This window comes from Rhinolophus sinicus, chromosome 13 (assembly GCF_057876585.1).
Source record: "Rhinolophus sinicus isolate RSI-liver-muscle chromosome 13, RSI-T2T, whole genome shotgun sequence".
NCBI lineage: Eukaryota > Metazoa > Chordata > Mammalia > Chiroptera > Rhinolophidae > Rhinolophus > Rhinolophus sinicus.
Window position 1 is genome coordinate 61,736,097 of NC_142513.1, and position 24,256 is coordinate 61,760,352.

The 24,256-nt window shown below is 53.2% G+C and overlaps 2 protein-coding genes and 1 long non-coding RNA gene across 4 annotated transcripts in view; 2 read left to right on the forward strand and 1 right to left on the reverse strand.

Annotated features, from left to right (window-relative positions):
- Nucleotides 1-66: 66 nt before the first annotated feature.
- On the forward strand, nucleotides 67-15,267 carry LOC148756100 (uncharacterized). The gene is made up of 7 exons (XR_016018291.1): nucleotides 67-1,928; nucleotides 2,379-2,476; nucleotides 6,381-6,437; nucleotides 6,516-8,007; nucleotides 13,724-13,812; nucleotides 14,136-14,254; nucleotides 15,137-15,267. It is a non-coding gene; the product is annotated as an uncharacterized LOC148756100 (long non-coding RNA).
- Nucleotides 3,696-16,889, reverse strand: LOC109453641 (uncharacterized). Its single transcript, XM_088789451.1, has 6 exons — nucleotides 15,803-16,889; nucleotides 15,343-15,599; nucleotides 15,065-15,252; nucleotides 13,098-13,181; nucleotides 11,240-11,418; nucleotides 3,696-6,554 (listed from the first exon to the last, which is right to left on the reverse strand). The coding sequence occupies exons 1-3, from the start codon at nucleotides 16,887-16,889 to the stop codon at nucleotides 15,238-15,240; spliced, it is 1,359 nt and encodes a 452-aa protein (XP_088645577.1). The 3' UTR covers nucleotides 3,696-6,554; nucleotides 11,240-11,418; nucleotides 13,098-13,181; nucleotides 15,065-15,237.
- Nucleotides 16,230-24,256, forward strand: part of ABHD17C (abhydrolase domain containing 17C, depalmitoylase) — a 30,842-nt gene continuing 22,815 nt past the window's right edge. For both annotated transcript variants that reach the window (XM_019743494.3, XM_074317800.2), the window contains exon 1: nucleotides 16,230-16,795. In XM_019743494.3, coding sequence (XP_019599053.3) covers nucleotides 16,230-16,795 — 566 coding nt within the window. The remainder of the gene's footprint in view (nucleotides 16,796-24,256) is intronic.

The window sequence follows — 24,256 nt, forward strand, 5'->3', positions numbered from 1 at the left end:
AGCCTGCCACCTTCCAGGCGCCTGGAAGGCGTATCGTTAAAAGTGTTGGGTCAGCATGGAGATGGGAACTCGAGCTATAGGACCAGCCATGACAAAGAACCTAGAAGTACACACACCTTCAGGAGGGAGATTTGGTGCTGGGGGAAATGCACATAGAGAAACAAGCATTTGTGTCCTCATCTTACACAATATGTAAAATAGAATATACGAAACAATCAATTCCATGCAGACGGAAATGTCTGAATGTGAAAAATGCAATACCTGTAAAACATTGAGAAAAAAAGATCTAGAAAAATAGATTCATGAAATCAAGTCAGGGAAGGATTTCTTAAACGAGGCACAGAGACCACGAACCATGAAATCAAATACTGATCTGTTTGAACTCATTAAAAACATACTCTGCTTAAAGAAACGGAAAGGACAACCAGTTAAACTGGCAGAAAATATTTGCAATTTGTACACCCAGCAGAGTAGTAGTGTTCAGTGTTCAGAATACAGGAAAGATTCCTAAAAGTCAGTAAGAAAAATACCACTCGACAGACAAATGGCCGAAGGGTTTGAGTTGTCCATTCATAGAAACTCAGAGGAGGCTGAACCTCACTGGTAAATAAAGAGAAATAGAACTTGTGTCACTCAGCTGTGCTGTCTGGTAGCACAGCTGTGATTGAGGATACGGGGAAACGGGGACTCATCGCTGGTGGAAATGGGACAGTTGCTGTGGAGTTCGGCAACATTCCAGAAAGGAGACGGGGCTAAAACCCGGGGCCGGCAAGCTGGTTCCTTCAGGGGGTTCCGAGGGGAGAGTCCCTCCCTGGCCTTTTTAGCTTCCGGAGGCCGCCTGCTCCCTTGGCTCCCGAGCCCCTCGGAGATGGACAGACCCTGGACTCAGCGATCAGTAGCCTGGAGTTCAGTCTCGTCCCACATGTGCACGAGAAGGCAGGTAAGAGCAAATCTGTGTGCTGTTAGTAAGTAATACAGCCGTCCGCCCTGACCCACGGGGGACACGTTCCCAGACCCCCAGTGAATGCCTGAAACCTCGGATAGTACCAAACCCTACAGACACTACGTTCCTTCCTATGCATCGTATACATGGGACACAATTCAGTGCGTGACACTAAACACGCGTCTATTTCCATGCCACTACCTGTCCCAGGCCTCCATCCGGGCTGCCCTCTGTACCCCGATTCCCGCTGCTTCCCTGACCCTCCTCAGCAGGGGATGTCCCCCGGTTTTACCCTCCGTTGCCCTGGGAGCCTCCGAAGCTGTGCATTTCCCGCCTGGGACTCAGATTTGTGGACTCGCTCTTGCTTTCTTCCTGGTCTGGGGGAAAGCACATGTTTGACACTTTTAACCCTCACAGTGCCTGGCGGTTGCTCACTAAATAGTCACTGAACTTCACTAAAAAGGCAGAGTCATGCTCTCACTGAGGGTATTTATTCAAAAGAATGAAGAGATCGTCAGTTCCATTAGCCATTCCTCAGTGAATTCTTCCAAGATGCTGTGTTGGAAAATGTGTCTAATATTGGAGGCGTTTCCTAGGGCTGTCGTAACAAATGACCAGAAATGAAGTGGCCTGAGACAACTCACACTGATTCTCTTGCAATTCTAAAGGTCAGAGTCCAAAACCCGCCTCACGGGGCTAAAGCCCGCGGCCGGCAAACTGGTTCCTTCAGGCAGTTCCGAGGGGAGAGTCCCTTCCTGGCCTTTTCAGCTTCTGGAGGCCGCCTGTTCCCTTGGCCCCCAACCCTCTCACATCTCATCAACCTCTTGTTTCCAGTGTCACGTCTTCTCCGACTAATTCTGAACTTCCTGCCTCCCTTTTATAGGACTTTGCCATTCTATCGGGCCCACCCAGATAATGCCGGATAATGTCCCTTCTCAAGATCCTTAACTAAGTCACATCTGCTGGGCGTCTTAGGCCATGGAAGGTAACGCAGTCAGGTTCCAGGGGTTCGTGCCTGCACACCTTGGGGGGCCGCTGTTGAGCTTCCACACCTGCCCGACGACCGTGGTCTCTCTCACGCAGTGGGAAGTGTGCTGGTCAGAAAACCAGCTCCCACAGTGGGGTGGGTGCGAGTGGGTGCAGCCCCGGCAGTGTGGGGGGCCGTACTTAAGCCCCCATCTGCTCTCTCCCCCACGGTCCTGGACTCCAGTGTTGTCATGAATGAAAGAGGGTAGTAAAATCCCCTCCGGAGGAGCCTACATGGGGAGAGGAACAGAGCGCCCGGAACCCGCCTCCTGCCCTTCTCGCGCCCCTCCCTTCTGTCAGCCCTGGTGTTTCCCACACGCCGTGTCTCTCACCTGCAATACCTGTACGTACTGAAGTGGAGCATGATTACGGATGCTTTGTGATGGAAGCATTTTTCCTCCCCTGGCAGACTTCACCGAGGGCCTCTTGAATTGTAAATGCAACGGCTCGTATTTGACTGCTGTGCAGTGCGAGTCAAGCATGGCTGGTTTCCCTGTCATTGCCAAGGTCAGTGGAAACTCCTGTTACACATGCACGTGCGTGCTCACACACACATACACCCCTTGACTACCAACAGTACCCAGGACACGCGGGCCTGCCTACGCGAGTGCCTGCTGAGCCAGCCAGCAGTGAGCCACCCCCTGAGACCAGGACCCCCTCCAGACGGACAGGGCTGCACAGGGAGACAGGCTGTCTGTCTGTCAGACGGGCTGTGCTGGCTGTCCGAGCACCGCTAGCCGCTTGCTGGCCTCCGCGCCGTCTCATCCCTTCCCGCTCACCCTCCACACGGGGTCTCACAGAGTGTCTGTGAAAATGCAGATCTGAGTGCCCATGTCTCTTCTGCAAGCCCTTCCTGGTACCCCCACCCCCCACCCCCCGGTACTCAAGGCTTTTCCTTACTGCCCCACAGCCCTCAGCTTCGTTGCTAGCTGTCACCTTTGTCACCCACGGGGCTTCACTGCCACGCCTGCAAGCGCTGTGCTGTCTTCTGTGGCCTGCTTGCCCTTGACGGTGCTGTAACTCTGCTTCTGATGACCCCCCGCCCCCCCCCCCCGCTAACGGTCCTAGAACCCAGTGCGGGCAGGACCCCTCGGGAAGCCTTGCGTGGCCCTGGCCTGGGTGAGACGTTCCTGTCCCACTCTCCAGCTGCTGCACTTGTCACTGTGTATGGACCAGCTGTGGGCATTTCTCAGTTCTGGCACCCGGTATGACAGCTACATTCAAATGAATGCGGTGAATTAGCCCCCCAGCAGCGGAGGTTAAACAGACCTGTGCTGTGCTCCCTCCAAGGTGGGCTCAGCTCCCTGACACCCACAAGGCACCCCAGAGGCCCCGTGGTTTAGAAAAATCTCCCTTGGTGGTCATAAGCTCAGCCGGCAAGTCCAGAATTTCAGAAACCCCCAGAAAAGGTCAAATGTGACGGCAGCTGGGACTCACCACCAACATCTGTTTCTCAGACCAAGGGTTTCTTGATTAATGGTTTCGTAAAACACTCAGGGAAGATAGAAAAACAAATTAACGTGAGGTTCCGCGACCCCCACAGCCATCTGTAACGTATTGCCACCTTGGCATGTGACGCGTGCCTCTCATCTTTGCCCTTTTGAATGGTGGGGAGAAAGTGAGCCACCCGACTTGAGCCAGTCATTCTGATGAAGTGGACATTGGTGTCACCAACCCCAGGAAGATACACACAGGACACTTACCATCTCCTGCCTGAAGGCCGATGTGTAATCCGAGAGCTCTGCTTTATTTATTTATTCATTTCCTCTATTCCTTGCCCTGAAATGGCTTTGAAATTGAGGAAGTTTAACAAAAGGAGAAAGAAATGTTTCTCTGTTTTCTTGGACCCAATCAAACACAAAGCCATCAGCAACCGATGAAGATTTGTTGTGACAGATTCACCCACAGCTCCCACTGGTTGATGCGAAAGGTGCTGTAATTTATCCCTCAGTGTCTCGGTGAGGCAGGCCGATACTCTCCGTAACTAACTTGACCCAATGGCTAGGAAGTGACAGAGGCAGGATCTGAGGGTTCCGGGTCCGAGTCCATGAGTTCTCGGATTCCTGTCGTCCCAGCTCTCTGAGATCGGACACAACCAGCTCTCTGACTCCCCACAGCCTTTCTGCCAAAGCAGCCAACGCGTGCCCCCCGCCCCTCCCCGGCAGCTTGCTCTGGCTCTGCTCAGCCGGACTCGTGAGCAACGCCCTCCCGTGCACGGTTCCGACGGAGCACTGGTCCTGACCCTTGGGGCCTCCCTCCTCATCTTCCACAAGACGCCCTTGAGCTGTCTCGTCAATATGCCCAGCTCCGATACATATGACAGAAGGGACGTGTTTTAGTCCGGATGCCCAGGCCACACCCCAAACCAACAGTGGGTGGGCCCCAGGCCTCAGCAGGTGCTTTGAAAGCACCTCAGGTGATTTATAGGGAGCAGCCTGGCCTGCAGAACCCTGCTCCCCACATCCCGCCCCTTCTATGCACTCTGTCCTCACCTCTGGACTTCAAGAACTATTTTGTATGTGGCTCCCAATTGATTTCTTTTGGGGCGCATCTGGTCCTCGTGAAAATAGAGGTGAGGGCTGTGGGGAACAGGGGCAGGACTCAGGGCACTCAAATTGGATGGAAAACCCAGCTGGCGAGGTTGTACCCTCTGCTAAAGCAGAGGTGGCCGGGCCAGACCCACTGAGAAGCCGTTCTGTCCTGGGATTCTGGGCTCGGGTGAGAATCTCATCAGAGCCATTGGTACCCCAGAGGGAGCTCAGACGAGGAGAGAAAGAACTGTTTCCAGAATAACATTTCCGTTGTTTACTGACCGTGGCGTAAGAAAGAGGTCGTGGTACAGTGGCTTTGCCTGCCACCGTTGGCCATCGCATGGTTTTACCGACCTTCCCTGGGTTTCCCGCACACACATCCTTTTTCTTTAATTAAAAGAATGGTGATGAGTAATTTTATCTGACTTCACTATGACATCAACTGGCACATCTCCTAAAGGAGCCGCTGCCCTTCAGGGGGGTATGTTTACATTGCTGTCTCATTTACTCTCCTCTGTGGATTGCGGCTTTCCGGGGGAGAAGTCAATTCCGCTTTAGGAGAAGATGGAAAATCCAGTTGTTCAATACGTGATAAATCCCATTTCCTCTCCTTCTGCCAAAGACCAGTTGTTAAATCACATATTAGGGATGGTCTTGATGTGTGAAACATGAGGGCGCCCAGTTTCTGTGGTGTCTTTGCCTGTCGTGTTTTCCTGTTTTCTGGTTTTTTTATTTTTATTTTATTTTAATGACATTAATCTCTGCCATCGGGCTGTCAAAGACTTTGTAGCTCCACTTACCTCTGTCACATGTGATTGTCATTGGTGCTTGCTGGGGGCCTCCTTGCAGATGAGGCTCTGGCTTTGCGATTCATCACTGTGTCCCCAGGCCTCTCAGACACAGTGTGTGACACAGAATCACGGTTCATGACGTGCCTCTTAAATAATAACATATCTGAGGAGCCAGGTTGCCATGCCAGACTTTCCATGAAGGCTTCTGGATCCTTCCAACCTGGAAGGCATTTCCGCCCGTGGCTTCCTTCGCTCTCTCTCTTTACCCCTGGTCCCTTTCTCCTTTTCCGCTCCACCAGCAAACTGGTCCTCAGAAGTGCTCAGTCAGTGGTCACCGACTGCAAGCTAAGAAAAGGGAACTGAGTTTGCTCGAAGCATCATTCTGGAATAGTCTATCAGGACTTTTTTTCCCTCCCCTACATTGTAAAATAGTATTTCAAAGAATCCAGGCAGGACATTTATTCTGCGACTCAGGCACCTGTCTGTGTAGTATCTTCGTCTTTCACAGGTTGCAGAGGGTCACGGAACTTGCTGTAGTTGTTACTCTTCTGAGGGCCGTAGAATGTGGGGCCTGGAATATGCGAGTTGGCACGGACTTGAAAGGTCACCTGTTCTCTTGAGGCCAGCTGCTCTTTCTTGTAGGTGGGGAAACCAAGACGCAGAGGACGCACTCATGTAGCAAGGCAGCTCAGTGGCCGAACCGCAGGTCTCACCTACCTTCACCCTCTTTAGACAGACGCAGTGAGGTCGGACCAAGCTCTGCCCAGAGCAGTGTTTGCTTTTTGAGCCCGATGGGCGGGGACCAGGGCACTTACCAAGCCTTCGTGACTGACTCTAGGAGGAGACACTGCTTCTCCCTCCACTGTTGAGCTGCAGAGCTCACCCCCTCAGGGTGTCTGAATCAGCCCAGGACACTGACCGGTGCTCAGAACAGGGAGCCAGAAGCCCTGAGAAGCACTCGGCCTGGTCCCCGTACCCTCCCCCCGACGTGGTGGAAAAAGACTCCTCAGGTGAGGAGGGGATGGGGCATTCAGGAAGGGCCACTGGGAAAGCATGGCTTGAACTCAGAAACTCTGTTCTTACCGCCAGGTTAGAAGGACCAGCAGACTGACCGTGCAGTATCCACAGCGCTATGCCTGGTACCTAGTAAGTACCCCCAGTACACATTCCTGGGGTTGGAGTTAAGCCCGGGGTGCACACTTCAACAACTTGACAAAATTGCAGAGATGCGGAGAAGACGGCAAGGCCCCCAGCTGGCATGACCTGCAAACCCATGAAAGCACAGAAACGTACATAGGAAAACCATATAAAACCTAAGCATATGCACCGACCTCACAGTAGCGATGACCACAGAGAACAGGACCAGGGTGGGCTACAGAAAAAACTCGGTTTGTGTCTGTTCTCTTTCATTTCCTAATCAAAAAAAGAAAATTCAGGAAGAACTGAAGCAAATAGGGGAAAATGTATTTATTCTCTGTGGCGGGCATGTGGGTTTTTGTTATATTAACCTCTAACTTTCTGGAGCTTTGAGATTTTTTTTTTTAATTATACTGTAATAATGTGTTAAAAAAGTAACGTTTTAGTTTCATTTTTGGCACCAGTGTTGGGGGTTTCCAAGACCATGCTCAGGTTCAATGACGTGGCAGAAGGGCTTCACAGAACTCAGAAAAGCTGCCCTATTTACAGTTACGACACATTACAGTGAAGGGGTAGAGGTGAAAATCAGCAAAGACAAAGGTGCAGAGGCCGGAGCCCAGACAGACCAGACATAAGCTTCCAGCTGTCCTCTCCCAGTGGAGATGCACAGACAGCGCTTTGTTCTCCCAGAAACCAAGTGTGACAACACACACAGCACTGCCACCCAGGGAGGCTCGGCTGAGCTTCTGTCCTGTCGAGGGTCAGTCACCTGGGCACGGACTGCCTGACGTTGGCTACCTGACCTTAGAGGTCGCCGGCCTCTCCAGAGTCAGACACACAGTAGGGCCCTCGTCATAAGTGGTCAACCTAAGCTCTCTGGTGTAGTTCAAGGTCCCATGTGTATAAGGACTCTTATCAGGCAGAACATTCCAAAGCTGGCAGCTTATCCCTGCCAAGGGCCAGCCCTTCTGTGGAGGGTGCCGGGCCTGCCCGTCCTAAGCCGACCGACTGAGCCCTCACACGTCCAAAGCGAGGTGGGAGGCTTCCGGCAGGGTTGGTGAAACACTTTCTGGCTCTTAGGTAACCACCTGCCTCCAGCCTTCAGGAAGTTTGGAGAGACGGGGGGGTTGGGGAGCCGGCTCCTCACTTCAGACCTAGGAAAATGGACTCCAGAGGGACCGTCGGTGACCCAGGCATGTGTATCCAGAAGTTTCAGGAACTGACAGACAGGTACCTGATGGGCCCAAGATAAGCCAGCCTTCCAGAGAGGAGCAGAAAGGCAGACCCAGCGCTTTGGAACCTAATTCTGTATCGACCAGAGCGGTGGTTCCCACACTCGGGCCCCCTGGGGATGCTTGAGAATGTCCAAAGCCCAGGCCACACCCCAGGTGGGACAAAGCGCAAAGTGTGGGGTGGGGCACAGGCGGTGGCCTCAGCAGGGGGCCGAGTGTGGGCAGCCCTGGTACACAGCCTCCATTCCCAATGTGCCGCCCACGCACCGGTAGCTTGGCTGTCAGAAAGGCATCCTCTCAGCCCTTGGCCGGACCTGTGACCGGATCCCGTGTGACACGATCCCCAGGTGAGCCCAGCACACACTGACGTGACACAGAACACACCATTCTGCTTTGACATGGAGGCAAACAGTCCAAGACCTTGTCATGAGGGGGGTTTGCTGGAAAGGGAAGGGGCTGTGGTTTCAAGCTGGCAGCCTTTACTTTTCATGAACTCGGTATTATGTAACCATAGTGCTGTTTTCCTCGGTTCTATTATGACCGGATTTCTGAATGATTAACGAGTCCCTCTCTGTTGCACAGACTTGCCTTGCAAAGGCTCTAGAGAAACTGCCCTAAATCTCTTTCCATCCATTTCCCTCAAGCTTGACATGGTACCGACCCTTTGCTTCACTGTTTCCCTTCTCCATCAGCAGACTTACTGAGAACTTACACTGGGTGTGACACTGGGGGTGCAGATGGAGAGTCAGACTCCAGGCATCGCTCCTGTTTGCAGGAAGCTTGCAGTTCGCAGCAGAAACTCCTGCACCCACATAGCTCCATAACAAAAGAGGTGCCAGTCATGAAAGTAGGGTGCACGATGAAGTGCCCTGTGACTCAGAGAGGGAGCAGTCACTCCCTGCTCCCAGCCTCAGGGAAGGACTTGCATGGTCGGGGGTGGCAGGAAGCTGTTTTCACAGGAGAGAACATACTCCCAGGCGTGGCCTCAGTCACGGGGTGAATGCTGGTGTGTGTCAGTCAGGCCGCATGGTTGAAAAGGACAGAAACGCAGCCTGTTAGGCAGGAAGGGAGATTTGGGGCTCATGGAATCGACAGGTTGAGCAACCAACTGTGGAGAAGCCTCTGGATCATCGGGAAAGACAGGCTCACGAGCCACCGAAACACTTTCCAGTTTTTCTTGATGTCCGTTTCATCCTCTCTCATGTTAAACTGACTTCCTCAACATGACGGCCCAAATTCCTGTCATTTATTGACATCCTACCCCTCCCAATACCAGACAGTGAATTCCCAGATGTCTGCAACTTGCTTCCCAATTCTGTGGGAGGGAAGAACATGGAGGGAACGTTGAAACAAGACTGGCCTTGAATTGCTCATTGTTGAAGCAAGGCGTCTCCTTACGTTATTCTGCCTATTTGTATATGTGTTGGGAATGTTCTGGTCCATTCCTGCAGAGCCCTTAGCCGGTTCTGCCTTAGGCCGAGCCCTGCAGGCTGCTGTCTGCAGCTCCTGGCCACTCATCCAAATTCCATTCCTTGGGGCCTCCTGGAGGACCATCAGGCTTCTGAAGTCAGCTCTCATGTGCTTCAGACTCAAAACCACACGTTCCCTCGGGAATTCCTCAGAAGGCGAGTTGAGGGCTGAGCCCCCGCACATGCCCCAGCCTGTCCCCACCTGTCGGGATTTGTGGCTCTGGGTTGCATGCGACTTTCAGGTGTGATTGGAGTGGGGACCGGACAGCAGCACGGAATGAGTCGGAAGAGTAGTGAGTCCACTGAGGGCACACGTGACGTTGCATACTGTGATTTGGTTTCCTAGGAATGTGCAGTCACTCGTGACAAAGAGCAAAGGACACAGGCACTTGTGTTTGTTTGCCCAGGCTGGAGGCCAGCAAGGTGAGACTCGTGAAGGACCACAGAGAAGAGAACGCTCTTGAAATTCCTTCCGTCCAAATTACACCATCTTCTTTACACCTTGGTCCCCTCGTTCCTGGAAGACTGTGGCATCTAAAGTGAATTTGTTCACTTCTCTGTACAGTCACAGAATTTATGGATTTATATACATACATTTTAAAATCTCTCTCCTTATTTGACACGGCAAAGAACAAGGTATTTTTCACATTGTTCTAATTCTATGTGGCTTAAAATTTGACAGATTAGCGATTCCTTTAGTAGCGATTACGTAAGAGTACAAAATAAGCTTCATCTCATTAGACTTTCGGAAAGGATTTGACGTATTATTTTCAAAATACTGTGGCGTTTCTAAGTCACCCGTGACTTGCACAGATTCTTCTGTACGTGTGTGACAGGATAGGCGCCGCGAGGGAACAGGGAAGCGACCTGACTCTCAAGCTGTTTCCTCACTGCCCCGACACAGTCCGTATTTATAGCATTTGACATTTTCACAGTGTTCTTTAATCATATTGTGTGTGGGTTGTCTTAATTTAAATCTTTCGACATCCGTGGGATACACGGATCTTCCGTGATGCAGACACACGGCCGGGACCAGTGACAGCAGCTGACTGTTACAGTCCCAGGTCACTGGGGCAGGTGAGCGGTGGTGCGGCATTCATGGCAACGCAAAGGCCTGCTGGGTAAGCTTGGGCAGGTCCGTGGGACGCTGAGACACTGGACTGAAGGCAGACGGACAGTTTGTGCAAAGGTCTGAGGCCTGGACTTGCCAGAGCTGTGGACACTCTGGCGCCTGCTGTCCTGACAACCACCCTTCTCTCAGCAAGGGCTGTCACAGGGCTGCCTCTGCCTTCTGAGCTGCGCTCGCTCTGCTTTCCTTCCCACGTTGAGGAAGTCAGTTTAACGTAAGAGAGGCTGAAACAGACATTAAGAAAAAGTAGTCTTGGTGGCTTTGGAGCCTGTCTTTCCTGATGTTCCAGAGGCTTCTCCATTGTTTGGGTGTCAAGTCCTCCTCCCCTGTGTTCTTTCCTCTCCTGGCAGCTCCACCTCTGGGCTGGACAGGGCAGCAAGGGGCAGGCAGGGAGGGGTGTCCAAATCTGAGGTACCTAACGGAGAACCCCACTCGGATTCCCTCACGGCTTGAGCCTGAGCCCTGATCGCAGAGGTTCTGACATTCTGTCTGTCTGTGAATGGATAGTCTTAGCGTCCCGATGGACAGCAGCCCCCCAGAACTACCGGTCCAGTCACAACAGACAGCTCTTAGCGTCACGGCCTGCTTGAAAGGCATAGCTATGTATGTAGAGGCACAGTTTCCTTCGTCCCGTCATACCCAAATCTATGGCAGACTCCTGCGGAAATGAGCTCCCTCTGCCACCCCTTTTCTGACTCACAGAGGACACGGCTGCCCCTCCTAACTCCCCAAGATTTCATTCTTTCATTGTAAATGGTCCGTCACGTCCCTGGTATAGGTCTGGAAGTTACTTGAACACAGGGTTGGATTTGTTAGAAATGGGTGGGTTTTTTGTTTTGTTTTTTTCACTGACTGAAAGCAGCGGAGAGTTACCTTGTGTGGTTGTTTTTTCTTCTTCTGATTTCATGGTGAAAATTGTGCTCAGGTTTTGCTTCCTTGAATTCGATGAGTAATTTTAAAGAATAACCGCCTTGAGCTTACCTGCTGAAGTCCGGTGTTGGGTCACGCTCGGCAGGCTGGTTCTGTAACGTCGTCACCGCTCAGCAACGTGCTTGTTCCATGAATGACTTTCCGGAACTTGCACAGGGCTCTCGCTAGTCACCATCACATTTCCCTAAAGCATATTCTCCACCCAGGTCGGGAGTGCAGCACGGCCCCTACTGATTGGAAATACGCACTTAATACCTGTGAAATACTTAGACACAGCTGGGTCTGTCTGGTCTGAGGTTGGCATTACTGCTTCGGAGAGTGTGTAGTTAACATTTGTTATTGCGACCGCCCTGGGATAACACTACCGATGAATCACTCATGTGCATGTTTCAATGTGCAACTATCCAAAACTCGGGGGGGGGGGGGGGGGAGGAGGAAAAAAACCTTAAAATGGATGCTGTGATCGTGTTGACTAACCATCACCTTAAAATTAGATGTGGAAGCTCAGCCTGTCAGAGACTGTTCTTTCCCACTTTCTACGTTGAAACATTACCTATTTAACCTAGTTTAACTACTACACCTTTGCGCATTAAAAAGACGCAATGAGAAACGATCCAATATTGAATTCCAGCTCATTGACAGATACGTTTCGAGTTCCCATGATGTGCTGGGACGTAATGTTCAAGAGGAAACAGTCCCTGTTTTCAAGTCACTTGCAAAATTCTGTGATCAATTCAGGGACCCTGGGCCTCCTGTCCAAAATCCAGGAAAAGTGACAGGAGGAGACTGGAGAACGTCGCCACCCATGCAGGGAAGGGAACTGAAAACATACCTGTGGGGGCTCCTCTTCCAATCCCTAGCTCTGCAGTGCTCAGCGCTTGTGGAACACTGAGCTTGCCCGGCGGGCTTCCCTCGACCTCACAACTGTTCTGATAAGAGTCCTCAGGCCGAAAAAAGGCTCTGGGAAAAGATATGTGGCTCCAAAAGCTCTTACTTGAATGACAGTCCCCTTGCCCCCGTGAACACTGGCATAGATCCCGGGAATAGCCTCAAAATGTCATTTATACTATTTTCCAAATTATAAGCTTTTGTTTTCTTCACGTTTCAGGTGTGTTAGTTTAGTAGATCACTCCTCAAAACTCTGTCCCACTTTTAGTCACACTTGAGTATTTGGGGGGGGGGGGCGAAGAAGCAGGATGTGGGCATAACTGGTCCCTGGTTGACCAACAACATAGTCTGTCCTTATTGAGAAAGCGGTTTCGAACAATGCAAGATTTTTCGCTTTTGATTCCTGAATGACATTCCTAGTCGTGACTACAGGTAACAAAATAGGCAACTGCAGTGACACAAAGGGACCTCTTTTCCTCACATGACAAGAAGCCCAGACACAGGCAGAGCTGGGCGGCCTCCTTCACAACCCCACGAACGATCTAGACTCTTGCCTCCACCATCTTCAACTATGACACCCTCATGGTTGCAAGGAGGCTGCTGTAGCTCCAATAACAATGCCTGCATCCCAAGTGGGAACAAGGAGAAACATTATAGATGAGTCTGGCCCTGTTCATCTTTCCAGAAGGTCCCCAAAGTTCTCCACCCAGAGACTATTGACCAGAGGGTGTCACGTTGTCATCTTCCCAGCAGGGGAGGCTGGGTGACGGCACAGGTTAATGGGGACACTGTCATCCAGAACAAAGCCTGCACGGTGTTAGGAAGAAAGATGGGAGAACGCCACCACTCCTTAGCCAGAGGACATACAGGCTCCTCACCGAGCGCTGCTGCCACCTAGCACCTCCCTCCAAGCCCGCCCTCCAACAGGACTGCCCAGACCATTGGGCACAGGCTCGGTCTCTTGAAGCACTCACCACATCACTCATTCATTCTTGAATCGATCCATGTAATGAGTACTTACCGAGCATCTTCTCTGTGCCAGGCCTGGGGGGAAACAGTGGTGACCAGAATGAACATGAGCCTTGCTTTCACGGAGCATCCAGTCCTAAGTTAAGAAAGAAAGAAGAAGTAAAACAGGGAAATGTCCATTGGTCACTCTTTCCCCTTCCATCTAAACAAGCAGATTCCATTGTTAAGCATGAATGTCCTTCTGTTATGGTTAAGAAACCAAGGGCCATTCTCTACATGGCTGACACAGTGCTACCTGTATAAAGTGAGGCCTCTACGTCAGGCAGACTAATATGGAGACAGAGTCCACGTGTAAAGGGCCATGGTTGTATACGGAGACCGATGCATTGAGCTCCTTGGCACTTGTTTGCTTACTAGTCCTGGCTGTCTTGGCGGGGTCCAGTTACTCCGAGTAGCAGACCCCACAGCGAGCTTGCCGAGGGCGGGACGGCTCTGTCTCAGCCACCTGTGCGTCCCCCACGGCCACTCAGTGACCGACTCATGGTAAGTACCTAGTAAATAGGTTTGCTGACCCAAACTCAGAGTTAGACCTTGCTTTACTGGAATGTGAGGAACCTCACAGAATTCTTCAAGGTCAAAGTGAACAGCTAGTAATCCCTGACCTTTCGTATTTTATAGGGCGCATTTATTCCTTCTATGCTGCGTGTTCAAGTTTTCCAACCCGTCCGCCAAGGCCTGCTGACACAATACTTGTGGATACATTAGAGGTGAGCTGAGGTGTTGGCCCTCAGGCCTGGGGAGGCTGAGCCCGGGAGCAGCACGTCCTTTCGTATCATTGGCCATGCTGCTTTCCCATGGTTACACCTGACACGAGGATAGGAAGGCTGTCTGGCACACAGCTTCAGGGTCTCGGTTTAATACCCCCACAAAACCGGACCAACACGCCCTCCTGGGGGGCACCTGTTCTTTCAGCCCACCCCCGCCTCTCAGAGGACGAAAACAGAAGCCCAGCTTTTAGTTATGTAATTATTTATTGGTATTAAACTGTGTGCCACTCCACAAATATCTGGCTTTTTAATATTCCTAACAGTGTTAGCACTGCCCCAGGCTGTCTGGAACATAAAGCCTATCTTTGCCGTCAGCTGCACAGAAGACACCTACCTGAGACCCTTTCATGAACTGCGTGCTATTTGAGTCCTATCAAGACAGGTGAGAGAAGTGGCATTTGAGAAAGACTCAGGGGCATGTCAGTTCCCCAAATTCTGTTCTTACTCCGAATTAGATTAGGGTGTGACACACTTGGCTAGCACTTTAGTTCCACAGAAATACCGTCTTTTGTTTTTTTGAAGGTACGTGGAGAACTGACTCTTCGCCTTATTAGATTGGAAGGTACTTGAGAGCAGGGACCGTCTTTCACATGTTTGTAGTTCTTGCCTGAAAGATCTAACATTTTGGGTACTGTGAGCATAAAAAGCATTACATAAATACCAGGAGTGCCAAAAAAATGTCTACAAATGGACACTTTGGCCAACGTAGTTTAAGCAGTAGTTCACCATAATTAGAAGTGTGTGGACGCTGACGGGAACCATTCTGAGCACCTCTTGTAATTGCAGAAGTCACACGTGACTTGTATTCATCTTTTGTTATCGGTATATATTGAGCATTAGAATTTTAATACAGTTTTTCTTTCTTAATGTGTATACTTTTTTTTGGCACCCTCTGTATATGTTGAGTGCACGAAATAAAGGATATACTTATTTCCTTGTAGCAAGTTAGAAACCTTTTTAAAGAAGGAAACCCCATCTTGTGAGGCTAAAATCTTTTATTTTAGGTGAACCTTCACCAAGTGAGAATACCTTTAAAATAGACTTAAGAATTGTTTAGTCTGAACACAGTTTGCTAACCAAGTTTTCTTTTACTAAGTTTTGGGATAGTTCGAAAACACCTGAAAATTATTTTAGCGAAGAAATGGTCTTTGAAAACCGGGTCCTGAATGGTTACTGAGATCAGCATGGGTACCTTTACTTAGATGAGGGTGCTTGAAAAGACTCCTTCCGTGGGTGCCACGATGAAAGTTACAATTCTTCTCAGGACATCCGTGACTCACAGCAGGTCCGGGCAGTGACGCTGCCAGCTTCCCTGTGTGCAGTGGCCCGGCTGGCAGTCCAGGAAGGGTATCTCCTGTCAGTTCCTCAAAGGGAATTCAGCTGCCAGAGCAGGAGGAAAAAGGAAGTGAAACTGGCACCACACTTGAGTTAGCTTTGCAAAAACCACTTAAAGGTGAGTGCCATAATTACAGTGGATTGGAGTCGCTGTAAGGAATCGTTGTGATGAAGCCACCTGAGTCCTGGCCGGAAACCGGCCCCCGAGATCCAGCACCGCCAAGTACACCTGGCTGCTCCTAGCGTGTGCGGTGCATGTGGGACCGGGGAGGATAGGTCAGTAGGGCGCGGTGTCGCTGGGCGAGCAGACACGGGACATTCTAGCCAGGTGAGGCTGTCGCTGCACCTGCAGACACCGCCTCCTGGGACAGGGCAGTATGACCGTGACCGTCCTGTCCCACAAGGGGCAGTTGAGAAAGCAGCAGAGACACCGAATGTTTCAGGTTCTTTCCGACGTTACGCACCCCCTCCCCCCCCCCCAAAAAAAAATGTTTTCAATCGATAGCCAAGAGCCTCCATGCATGACAACTTGGGTTTGGGGCAGGGGAGCCAGGGGAACAATCGGAGCCAGGAGGACACCCGCCACTATCCATACCCTCAGGGATCCTCCCGGCGGCTCCATGCAGACCCCGGGCCAGGGCGCCGCGCCGGGAGGAGCCCCTGTGCGCCCAGGTCGTGGTTCCCGGGCGGAGCCGAGCGGAAGCCGGCGGGGACCCATCCCCACTCCGCCCCGCCAGGTGCCGCCCTGAGCGTGTCCCGGGGGTGGGGGGCGCCACCGCGCGGTCCCCGGAAGTGGCAGCGGGCGGGGGGCGCGCTGCAGCCATGGCCGCCGGCTTTGTGCGCCGCGCGCGGGCCCCGGCCGCCTGCACCTCGCCGCCCGGGCCGCGGGGCCGCCGCTGACCGCCCCGCCCGCCCCGGCCCCGCCTCCCGCCGCCCGCGCCGCCCGCGCGCCCTCCGCGCTGCCTCGCCTGCTGCGTGCTGCCTGCCTGCCTGCCGGGCCGGCGGCGGCCCAGGCCGTCCCGATGCCCGAGCCAGGCCCCAGGATGAACGGCTTCTCGCTGGGCGAGCTGTGCTGGCTCTTCTGCTGCCCGCCCTGCCCGAGCCGCATCGCCGCCAAGCTGGCCTTCCTGCCGCCCGAGCCCACCTACACGGTGCTGGCGCCCGAGCAGCGCGGCGCGGGCCCCGGCGCGCCCGCCCCGGCCACGCCGGCGCAGGCGGCGCCGCAGCCGGCGGAGGAGGGCGCGGGCCCGGGCGTGTGCAGCCTGCACCTGAGCGAGCGCGCCGACTGGCAGTACACGCAGCGCGAGCTGGACGCCGTCGAGGTCTTCTTCTCGCGCACGGCCCGCGACAACCGGCTGGGCTGCATGTTCGTGCGCTGCGCGCCCTCCAGCCGCTACACGCTGCTCTTCTCGCACGGCAACGCCGTGGACCTGGGCCAGATGTGCAGCTTCTACATCGGCCTGGGCTCGCGGATCAACTGCAACATCTTCTCCTACGACTACTCGGGCTACGGCGTCAGCTCGGGCAGGCCCTCCGAGAAGAACCTGTACGCGGACATTGACGCCGCCTGGCAGGCCCTGCGCACCCGGTGAGCCTGCGGCTGCGGGACGCGCGGGGGGCCTCCTCCTGGGCTGCGGGCGAGCAGCGAGCCCCCGCGGCTGTGGCTCCGCTTTCTCCTCCATCCCCGGCCTTCTCCGGCCTCCCCCCTCACCAAAGCCCACCAGCCCTGCGGCTCCCGGAGAGCCCAGACGCGGAGGGTATTGCCTGCCCTGGCACGCCTGGGTGCCACCGGGCCACCGGCTGGTCCTTCCGTGGCTCTGGTCACCGCAGGTCGCTGCCTGGGGGTGCTTAAGTACAGGCGGGAAGAAACTACTTGGTTCACAGTTAGTTTGTGGGAGCTGGTGACTGGAGCCTGAAGGCCCTCATGCTGAAGTGACCTTGGGCCAGGCACCTGTGTCTCTAGACCCGTTTCCTTGTTTGTGACATCAGGGGGCCAGACGGGATGACCTCCAGAAGACTTTCCGGGTGCAAAGCGCTCCGCGGGGCAGTGTCTGGGCCGCTTTGGAGGGATTCAGAGGGCTGTGTGAAGTTTGTGCCCTGGTGGGGCAGAGTAGCTGGCACTGCGTGGGCAGGAAGTGAGCGGTGGCTGCCAGCCTGGTACCCTCTACAGACCCTCGGAGATAGCCCAGGATGAGTGTGAATGGTTCCGGGTGTCGGGGGATTTGTTGACCTTGCAGTCGCACGCAGACTAGAAAGTGTTTGTTGAGGGAGGGTCTGTTATGTTCAAGGCACAAACTGGAGCCATGGTTTTGGGCTGGACCCGGTCAGACAAGCAAACAGGCGCCCTGACTTGTGTTCTCCACGTGGACAGACATCTGGTGCCGGGACAGGTCCCATCACCGGTGTGTGCCCCAGTTTTGGGGTCTCTGCCTTTGCCTCCCCCACCTCACAGCAGTGATGGGACTACCTGAGGTCATGTCTGTAAAGACGTCTGATGTCTTCCGATGGCAAAGTCACAGTATCAGGACCGTGGACATCGTGGTGGCTGCGGACACTCACATACTTTTTTTATCTCAAATTGTCTGCGTGGCTTATGCGGGTCACCAGCCTTAACAATTTTGCCTCCATTCCTGTTCATATATATGCTCCTAACTCACCCTTTGCTTTTCTGGGACAGTGGCCTTGTCCAGCAGGGACGTACTTAGGGTTTACTACACATGGCCTAGTCGTGTTCTCCTGAAGGACTTCCTTTGGATCATAGCTTTTCGGAAATGGCTGAGGCGGATGAGACTGTCACATTGAGTCAGAATCCAGAAGTAGTGAAAGGCCACATGTTCCAGGAAAGGGTTTCACAGGTGTGTGTCACATACCATGACCAGATTGCGAAAATGTGTTGCTGGTAAAGGTGAGAAAGGTAAGGGCTGGCCTTAGATCTTTTAAAAAGTGAAACAGTGACGTCCTGCCTGGAGCCGGCTTTAGGGTACAGTTTCTGTCCACACTGCCGCTCTGCCCTGGAACGGAAGCCTCTCCAACAGAAGGCCCGCCCTCTGGCTGAGTGTGCAGGTGTGTCCCTCACGACATACAGGAGGCGTACTTACTCCCTGGAGACCTGGGTCATAGGTAGTTTAATTAAGGGCATTGTTTTGGAGAATCAATTAACAGCATTGTTTAATGTTGAATTATCTGATGGTGTATCTAAATTTTGCCCATGGTTTATTTAATTTTATGCTGGAACGCGTGTCTACATTGATTTACACACCTGTGAGATGGGAACATCTTAGAATCTGAAGAAGCCGTACGCATCCTCTCGTCAAACTGTTTTGGTTGTGACCCCACCGTGAGAAACACATTTCACGTCTTGGTCGAGCCACACATACACACCTTTGTCTATAGAGCTGAAGCAAATGTTTCACAAAACAATAGTTTTTCCTATGGGCAGTGCACACGGCACAATCTGTTCTGTTTTATTTCATATTTAAATAAGAAGAGAAAGAATGCTACGAACCACTAACTATGTCGCAGCTCATTTGTGACCTTGCTCTGTCAGTGCTGGGTCCCTTGACGGCTCATTTGGTCCTTTCCCCACTTCACCAAGTAGTCCTTGCTATCCAATTTGTGGGTCTCGGTTATTCTAAGAACGTAGGAGTTGCCAGATTCTAAAGCCACTCGGTCCCTTAACCGCCGTCCTCCAGGCTGCCCTCGCCCGCTGTTCTCCGTAGCTCTTCTGCTGGAAGCTGGCCTGGACCACGTACTCTTCAGCGCCGTTTTACAACTCCATTCAGGTCACTGCCACGCAGCGTGCCCCCCATCACGTGTACCCCTTCTTCTGTGGCTGGGTCAGACCCCCTTGACTGTCCCAGCCTCCATGTCTTCTTCAGGGATCTGTCTCCTTTCTGACCTCCTGGTTTACCCGCTGCTCGTAGGAAAGCCTCCTGGTCTGTCCCTGTACTTAGGTGGCCTGTCAGGTAGGTGTGTGTGTGCCACCCAGCCAGTCTTTCCTCTTGCCATGCGTCACTGGTGTTCTGTATACGCCCTCTTACTAGAGGAGGAAGGACTCAGTCCTGCCTGGGTCCTAACTGGGTTCGGAGACCCAATCGGACATGAGCAGAGTTAGACCCTGCAGGAGTGGGACCCATGATCCAAGAGGGAGAGGGTCAGACTGACTTGAAAGTATAAACCCAAGCAAGCAAATAACCCAGAGAAAGAGGTGGAAGGTAGGCGGAGAGCATTTCAGCTGAAACAGTTTAGTTTGGAAAAACAAGAGCAATGGGCTTTCATGATTCCGCTTGTCACCGTGTTGACCATCCCCGGCCACAGAAGCTTTGATCTCCCTTTTTGGTGCAAACACACAGAGGAGAGAGGCGCTTGTTAATAGGCACAAAAACACTGACCCAGTCAGAGAGCACGATAAACAAGAGACTTGGTGCCCAGGTGCAGAAGGCAGATCAGAGACTTACTATTTCATCCACTGATTCCTTCATCCAACCAACAAACCACTAACCATCAGACACACGGGTATGGTGTCCGTGCGTGTCCCAGATGCCATGGGAGATGGGGCCCTGCAAACTGTTTCTTGTTGTGAAAGGGCCGCTTAGATTCCAGAGGCATTCTGAGTATGTAAGCATGTGTTGCTGTCTTTCCACTTTTGTCGCGGTGATTCACAGGATGTGTGATGGGAAAACCCACCGGGCCGGGAAGGCCGTAGCGGTACCCTCAGGTAGAGGGGTCCTTGAAAACACCTGCTGTTGGTTGTGAGTGGGGGCAACGTTAGGCTCTCCTGGGAGTAGCAAGCAGTCACTTCCTGGGCATGGGGACCTTAAGGACCTCACATCTGTGCTGTCATGTTCTTGGAGGGCCACGGCCGTGCCATGAGTGGGGCACACTCAGGACTGCTACCTGACTGAGCAGAGTGCGTTAGGAATAGTGTTTGGCATAACGTGAAAGCACAGGGATCTTTCTGGAAAGAAGATAGGACATCGGCTTGCAGCCCGCGGCAGCCAGTGTGACAATTGGCCGGGAGGAAGAGCAGACCTGTTCCACCGGAAGGAGGAGAAGTGTGTTGGCGCTGCTTGCAGAGCCTTTTCTCTGGCGTCGCCTCTCCCTTCCTCCAGGTCCCCTCTCCCTTCTCCCTGACTCCACGGCTGGCTCCATGGGTCACGTTTCCCACTCTAGCAGATTCGGAGCTCTTGCCTCCATCCCACCAAAGCTCCCTCACCCCTGGCTCTGTGTCTATCAGCCTCACTTTCCAGTTGCAAAAGATCTGACAAGCGGTCTCCTGTTTCTGCGTTGATGTTTCTGTGTAATGGCTCCTTGTTGAGTGTTTCTCTTCCAAACGTACTTGTTTTTATTTAGGACAGTCTTGGAGGCTCTGTCTTCACACTCTGCCGCCGGGGCACATTGGTAGGAGAGGCTTTTTGTTGTTGTTTAATCTTTCTGAAGGAATGCATCATTTAAATACACTGCCCCGAGGTCACTTCCAGGGTGCCGTTGAGGTCACCCCATACTTTCTCCTCTGCGTTTGCCCCTCACCCTCTCTCCAAATTGGCTGCCCTCCCTGTGCAGCGTCCATCATCCCACACACGGCTCCAGAAGCTGGCTTGGGGACCTCAGTGCTCACTGTGGGTGCAGACGACCCTGCTCGGGGGGATTTTGCCTTCGCTCAGTGTGAAAGCTGTACATCCGGCCGCTCTGAGAAGCCCCGGGCACAGAAATCCACAGTCTCATCGCGGGGACACTCAGGTCATTATTGGGCTGTCACAGGGACTTGGTCTTTTCTCAGGATTGCTTTAAATGACAGGCTTCCTAACTTGTCTAAGGGACTGGAGTTCCCAAAGTGAGATGAACACAAAACCTTTGGACCTAGGACGTGAGCTCCAGTCCCAGCACGCCCTCGTCCCCGTTACGTCACCCGTTACGTCACCCGTTACGCCACCCGTTACGTCATCCATTATGCCACCCGTTACGTCACCTGTTATGCCACCCGTTACGTCACTCGTTACGTCAGTCCCAGCACTCGCTCACACCTGTTACGTCACCCGTTACGTCACCTGTTACATCAGCCCCAGCACTTTACGTCACCGTTACGTCACCCGTCACGTCACCCGTCACGTCACTGTGAACAAGGCCCGCCCACACCTTTGTGCGTCCCAGTCCGTTGTTTCCAAAGGACACACAAGGACACGACGTCTGTAAGGCTGTGCTTCGTGGTTTCCAAGGGAAGCACCTAACGGGTTCGAACCTGCTTTTCTTTACTGCGCTGGGGAGCTTGGTGGGTTGAGTCTCGGCAGGGGCCCCAACGCTGGCTGCACTTAGCGTGTCCTGGGTACGTTTTGTAAAATGTGTGTGTGTGTGTGTGCATATCTGCAGGTGTGTTTGCATGCATAAGTGTGCATATAGTCATGCGTGGGTGTCTGTGTGCGTGTGTGTGTGTGTGTGTGTGTGTGTATGCGCGCGCACAGCCACGGTTGAGATGCACTGGCCTGGAAACGCCCAGAAGCCCGGGACAGGTACAGATTGGCCGTAGTTATAACTGGTTCAGAGTGGGAGGGAGGAGAAGGTTAGACAAGGCGCTGGTACACTCACGTGGGTGGTGTTTGTCGAAGACCTTTGGTGGCCAGGAACCCCCTGCAGCAGATCCGACGCGGAGCAGTGGTCGAAAGGACAGAGAATCCCCTCAGGCTCATGGACTCCTGCTGCCCATTCCTGAGTCACCAGGCTGCCCCCTGGTCAGCACCGGCCAGTGCGAAAGCAGCATGAATAGACAGGGCGCCCTCGTTGGGGCAGGGGCTGTGGCCGGGATGACACGCCCTGACGCCCACTCTGCTGGCACTGCTGGGACCTCCAGAGGGGTGTGAGGACCAGTCCCCAGCCTCCAGTCAGCCTGGGTGTGACGTTCACCCTGACAACACAGCACAAACCATCTGAATTCCTCAAACCAGGTCAGTAGAGCAGTGACGTCACTGGCTGTTTGTGACACGTGTGTGGGGCCCCTGGAAGAGGAAGCTGGAGAAAGATGAGTCTCTCTGTTGCCTCCCCTCTCCCTGCCGTCCATGGATGCACCGTCCCCCCTGGGACCACGGGCTGCACGTGGGAAGTGGTCTGTGGCTGGATGTAATTCTGAGCAGCTCTGGGGCAGACAACAGGCAGGACAGAGGGTGCAGAGCCGTGCGGAGCCAGCGGCTCCGTGTGCCTGAGTCGGAGGTCCCCAGCTTGGAATGACTTCATGACCGATGTCTTCATTTGGGTGATCTGCAGCCGGAACTGCTCCCTGGCTCTTCGTCCTAGGAACACCTGCGAGGCCGTCTCAGGGGATCCTGGAGAGGAGGGTTCCCGTCCACCTCAGCGCTCGCTGATGTGTTTGTGGCTCAGGGCACAGACTTTGGAGTCAGCCAGAGGTCGTGCCTCTGCCACTCTGGAGCTGCTCGGCCTCAGGCAGGTTTCCTAAGCTTTTGGAACCGTGTGAAAATGCTAACGGTAACAGTAGTCCTGACGATAAGGAATAACCGTACCCACCACCAGCTCCTGTCAGATGTTTAGCACTGTGCTTTCCCCATGGGACGTGGCTGTTGTTTGGCATTATTAAAATTATTAGAACTGCAGTGGCCCAATGAGCAGATGATGGAGACCAGGTGCTTAGATCAGAAGGCGCGTGAAAGAAATTGCTTACGTCCCCACTCTCGTGGATGTAAAGACACCAGAGCAAGCCTGGCTTGGCGGGTGGGTGCGCGCAGGAAAAGCAAGGATGTTGGGGTTATTTGCAGCGAAGGGGGAAGGAGGCTGTTTGCGGGTGTGTTCCTCTGGCCGGGAGGGCCCTGCTTTAGCTTCGGGCCGGGTGTGCACGAGTATTTTAAATCAGATAGCGCTTCACCCACCTCGGTGTTTATAACCCCAAAGGAGATCTTTGAGAGTGGAAACCTTACCTGTAATCCAACACCTCGCAATTGCTCTGCAAACCATTTCTTCTCTGCGCCCTGCACTGCACTGTTTCCAGGCTCAGCTCTCAGGAGCTGCGCGCCTCGTCTGGCTGGAACCAGAGACACGCATGGGTCTGGGCAGAGCATCAGGGGTGCAGGGGATGAGAAGGCAGAACCCCGAAGGTCTCTCTCCATCAGTCAGGAAATTCTTGTGGCTCTGCTGAAGGGATGGCCCTCAGTAGACAGAGGCACCCTAAAGGTGGTCGAGGGACCTGACTGGCACACTTCCCTTTACAGTACGAGAGCCCCCGTGACGCCGGGGACAGCTCCTGTTGAGGCTTCTGGACGCCTGTCACGGAGCTCATTGGGAACTTCCACACTGTTGATTTAGTTTAGGGTGTTAAAGGCCTGGCGCAGCAGCTGAAACCGGAGACCTCGGTTTCCAGGAAGTCTAGGTCGCTCACATTCAGTGCTCAGACCATCAGCTCTAACCATTGCCTCTCGGTCACGGCCCACCTCGAGAGTCCTTGTGCAGGGGAGTGAGGAAGGAGCCCAGACAAGCCCCCGTGCTGGTGGGCAGTTGGTTCCTTGGCTTTGCAGTCGCAGCGGGTTACTGTGAAATGTGGGCAGTTCCGCTGGAGCAAAAGTGGAGAGCAAGCCTGTAATCCCCACGAGGGAGGTTCCAGGCGCCAATTATAACCCTGCACGCCGGCCTCTGGTATTATGGTAGGTCACCAAGCGAGAGCGCCACTTTCTCCACAACCGGTTTTGGGGGTTGGCGTGGACAGAACCACACCGTCTGCCGTCATAATTGTGATGGCTGCAAAGGTCCATGGTGTCGGAGCAAGATTTTTGTGTGCTGGTTTAACTGGAACAGGTTGCTTTATCTGTCCCCATTGCCGTCAATAACGCGAGGATATAGCAGAGTCCGTGGTTCAGGTTGTTGTCGCCCTTATATGTGAAGCCATTTAAATTGCAATATATGTGGTAGGCAAGGGGCATTCACGGCTAATCCCTTCTTAACATACATAACTGGCTTGGCTGCGTACAGTAATCTTCTAAACTCACCTGGCGTCGTATATTTAACTGGAATAAATTAGTTTTGCTACTAAAAGCTTCAAGAAGACGCTAGAAAG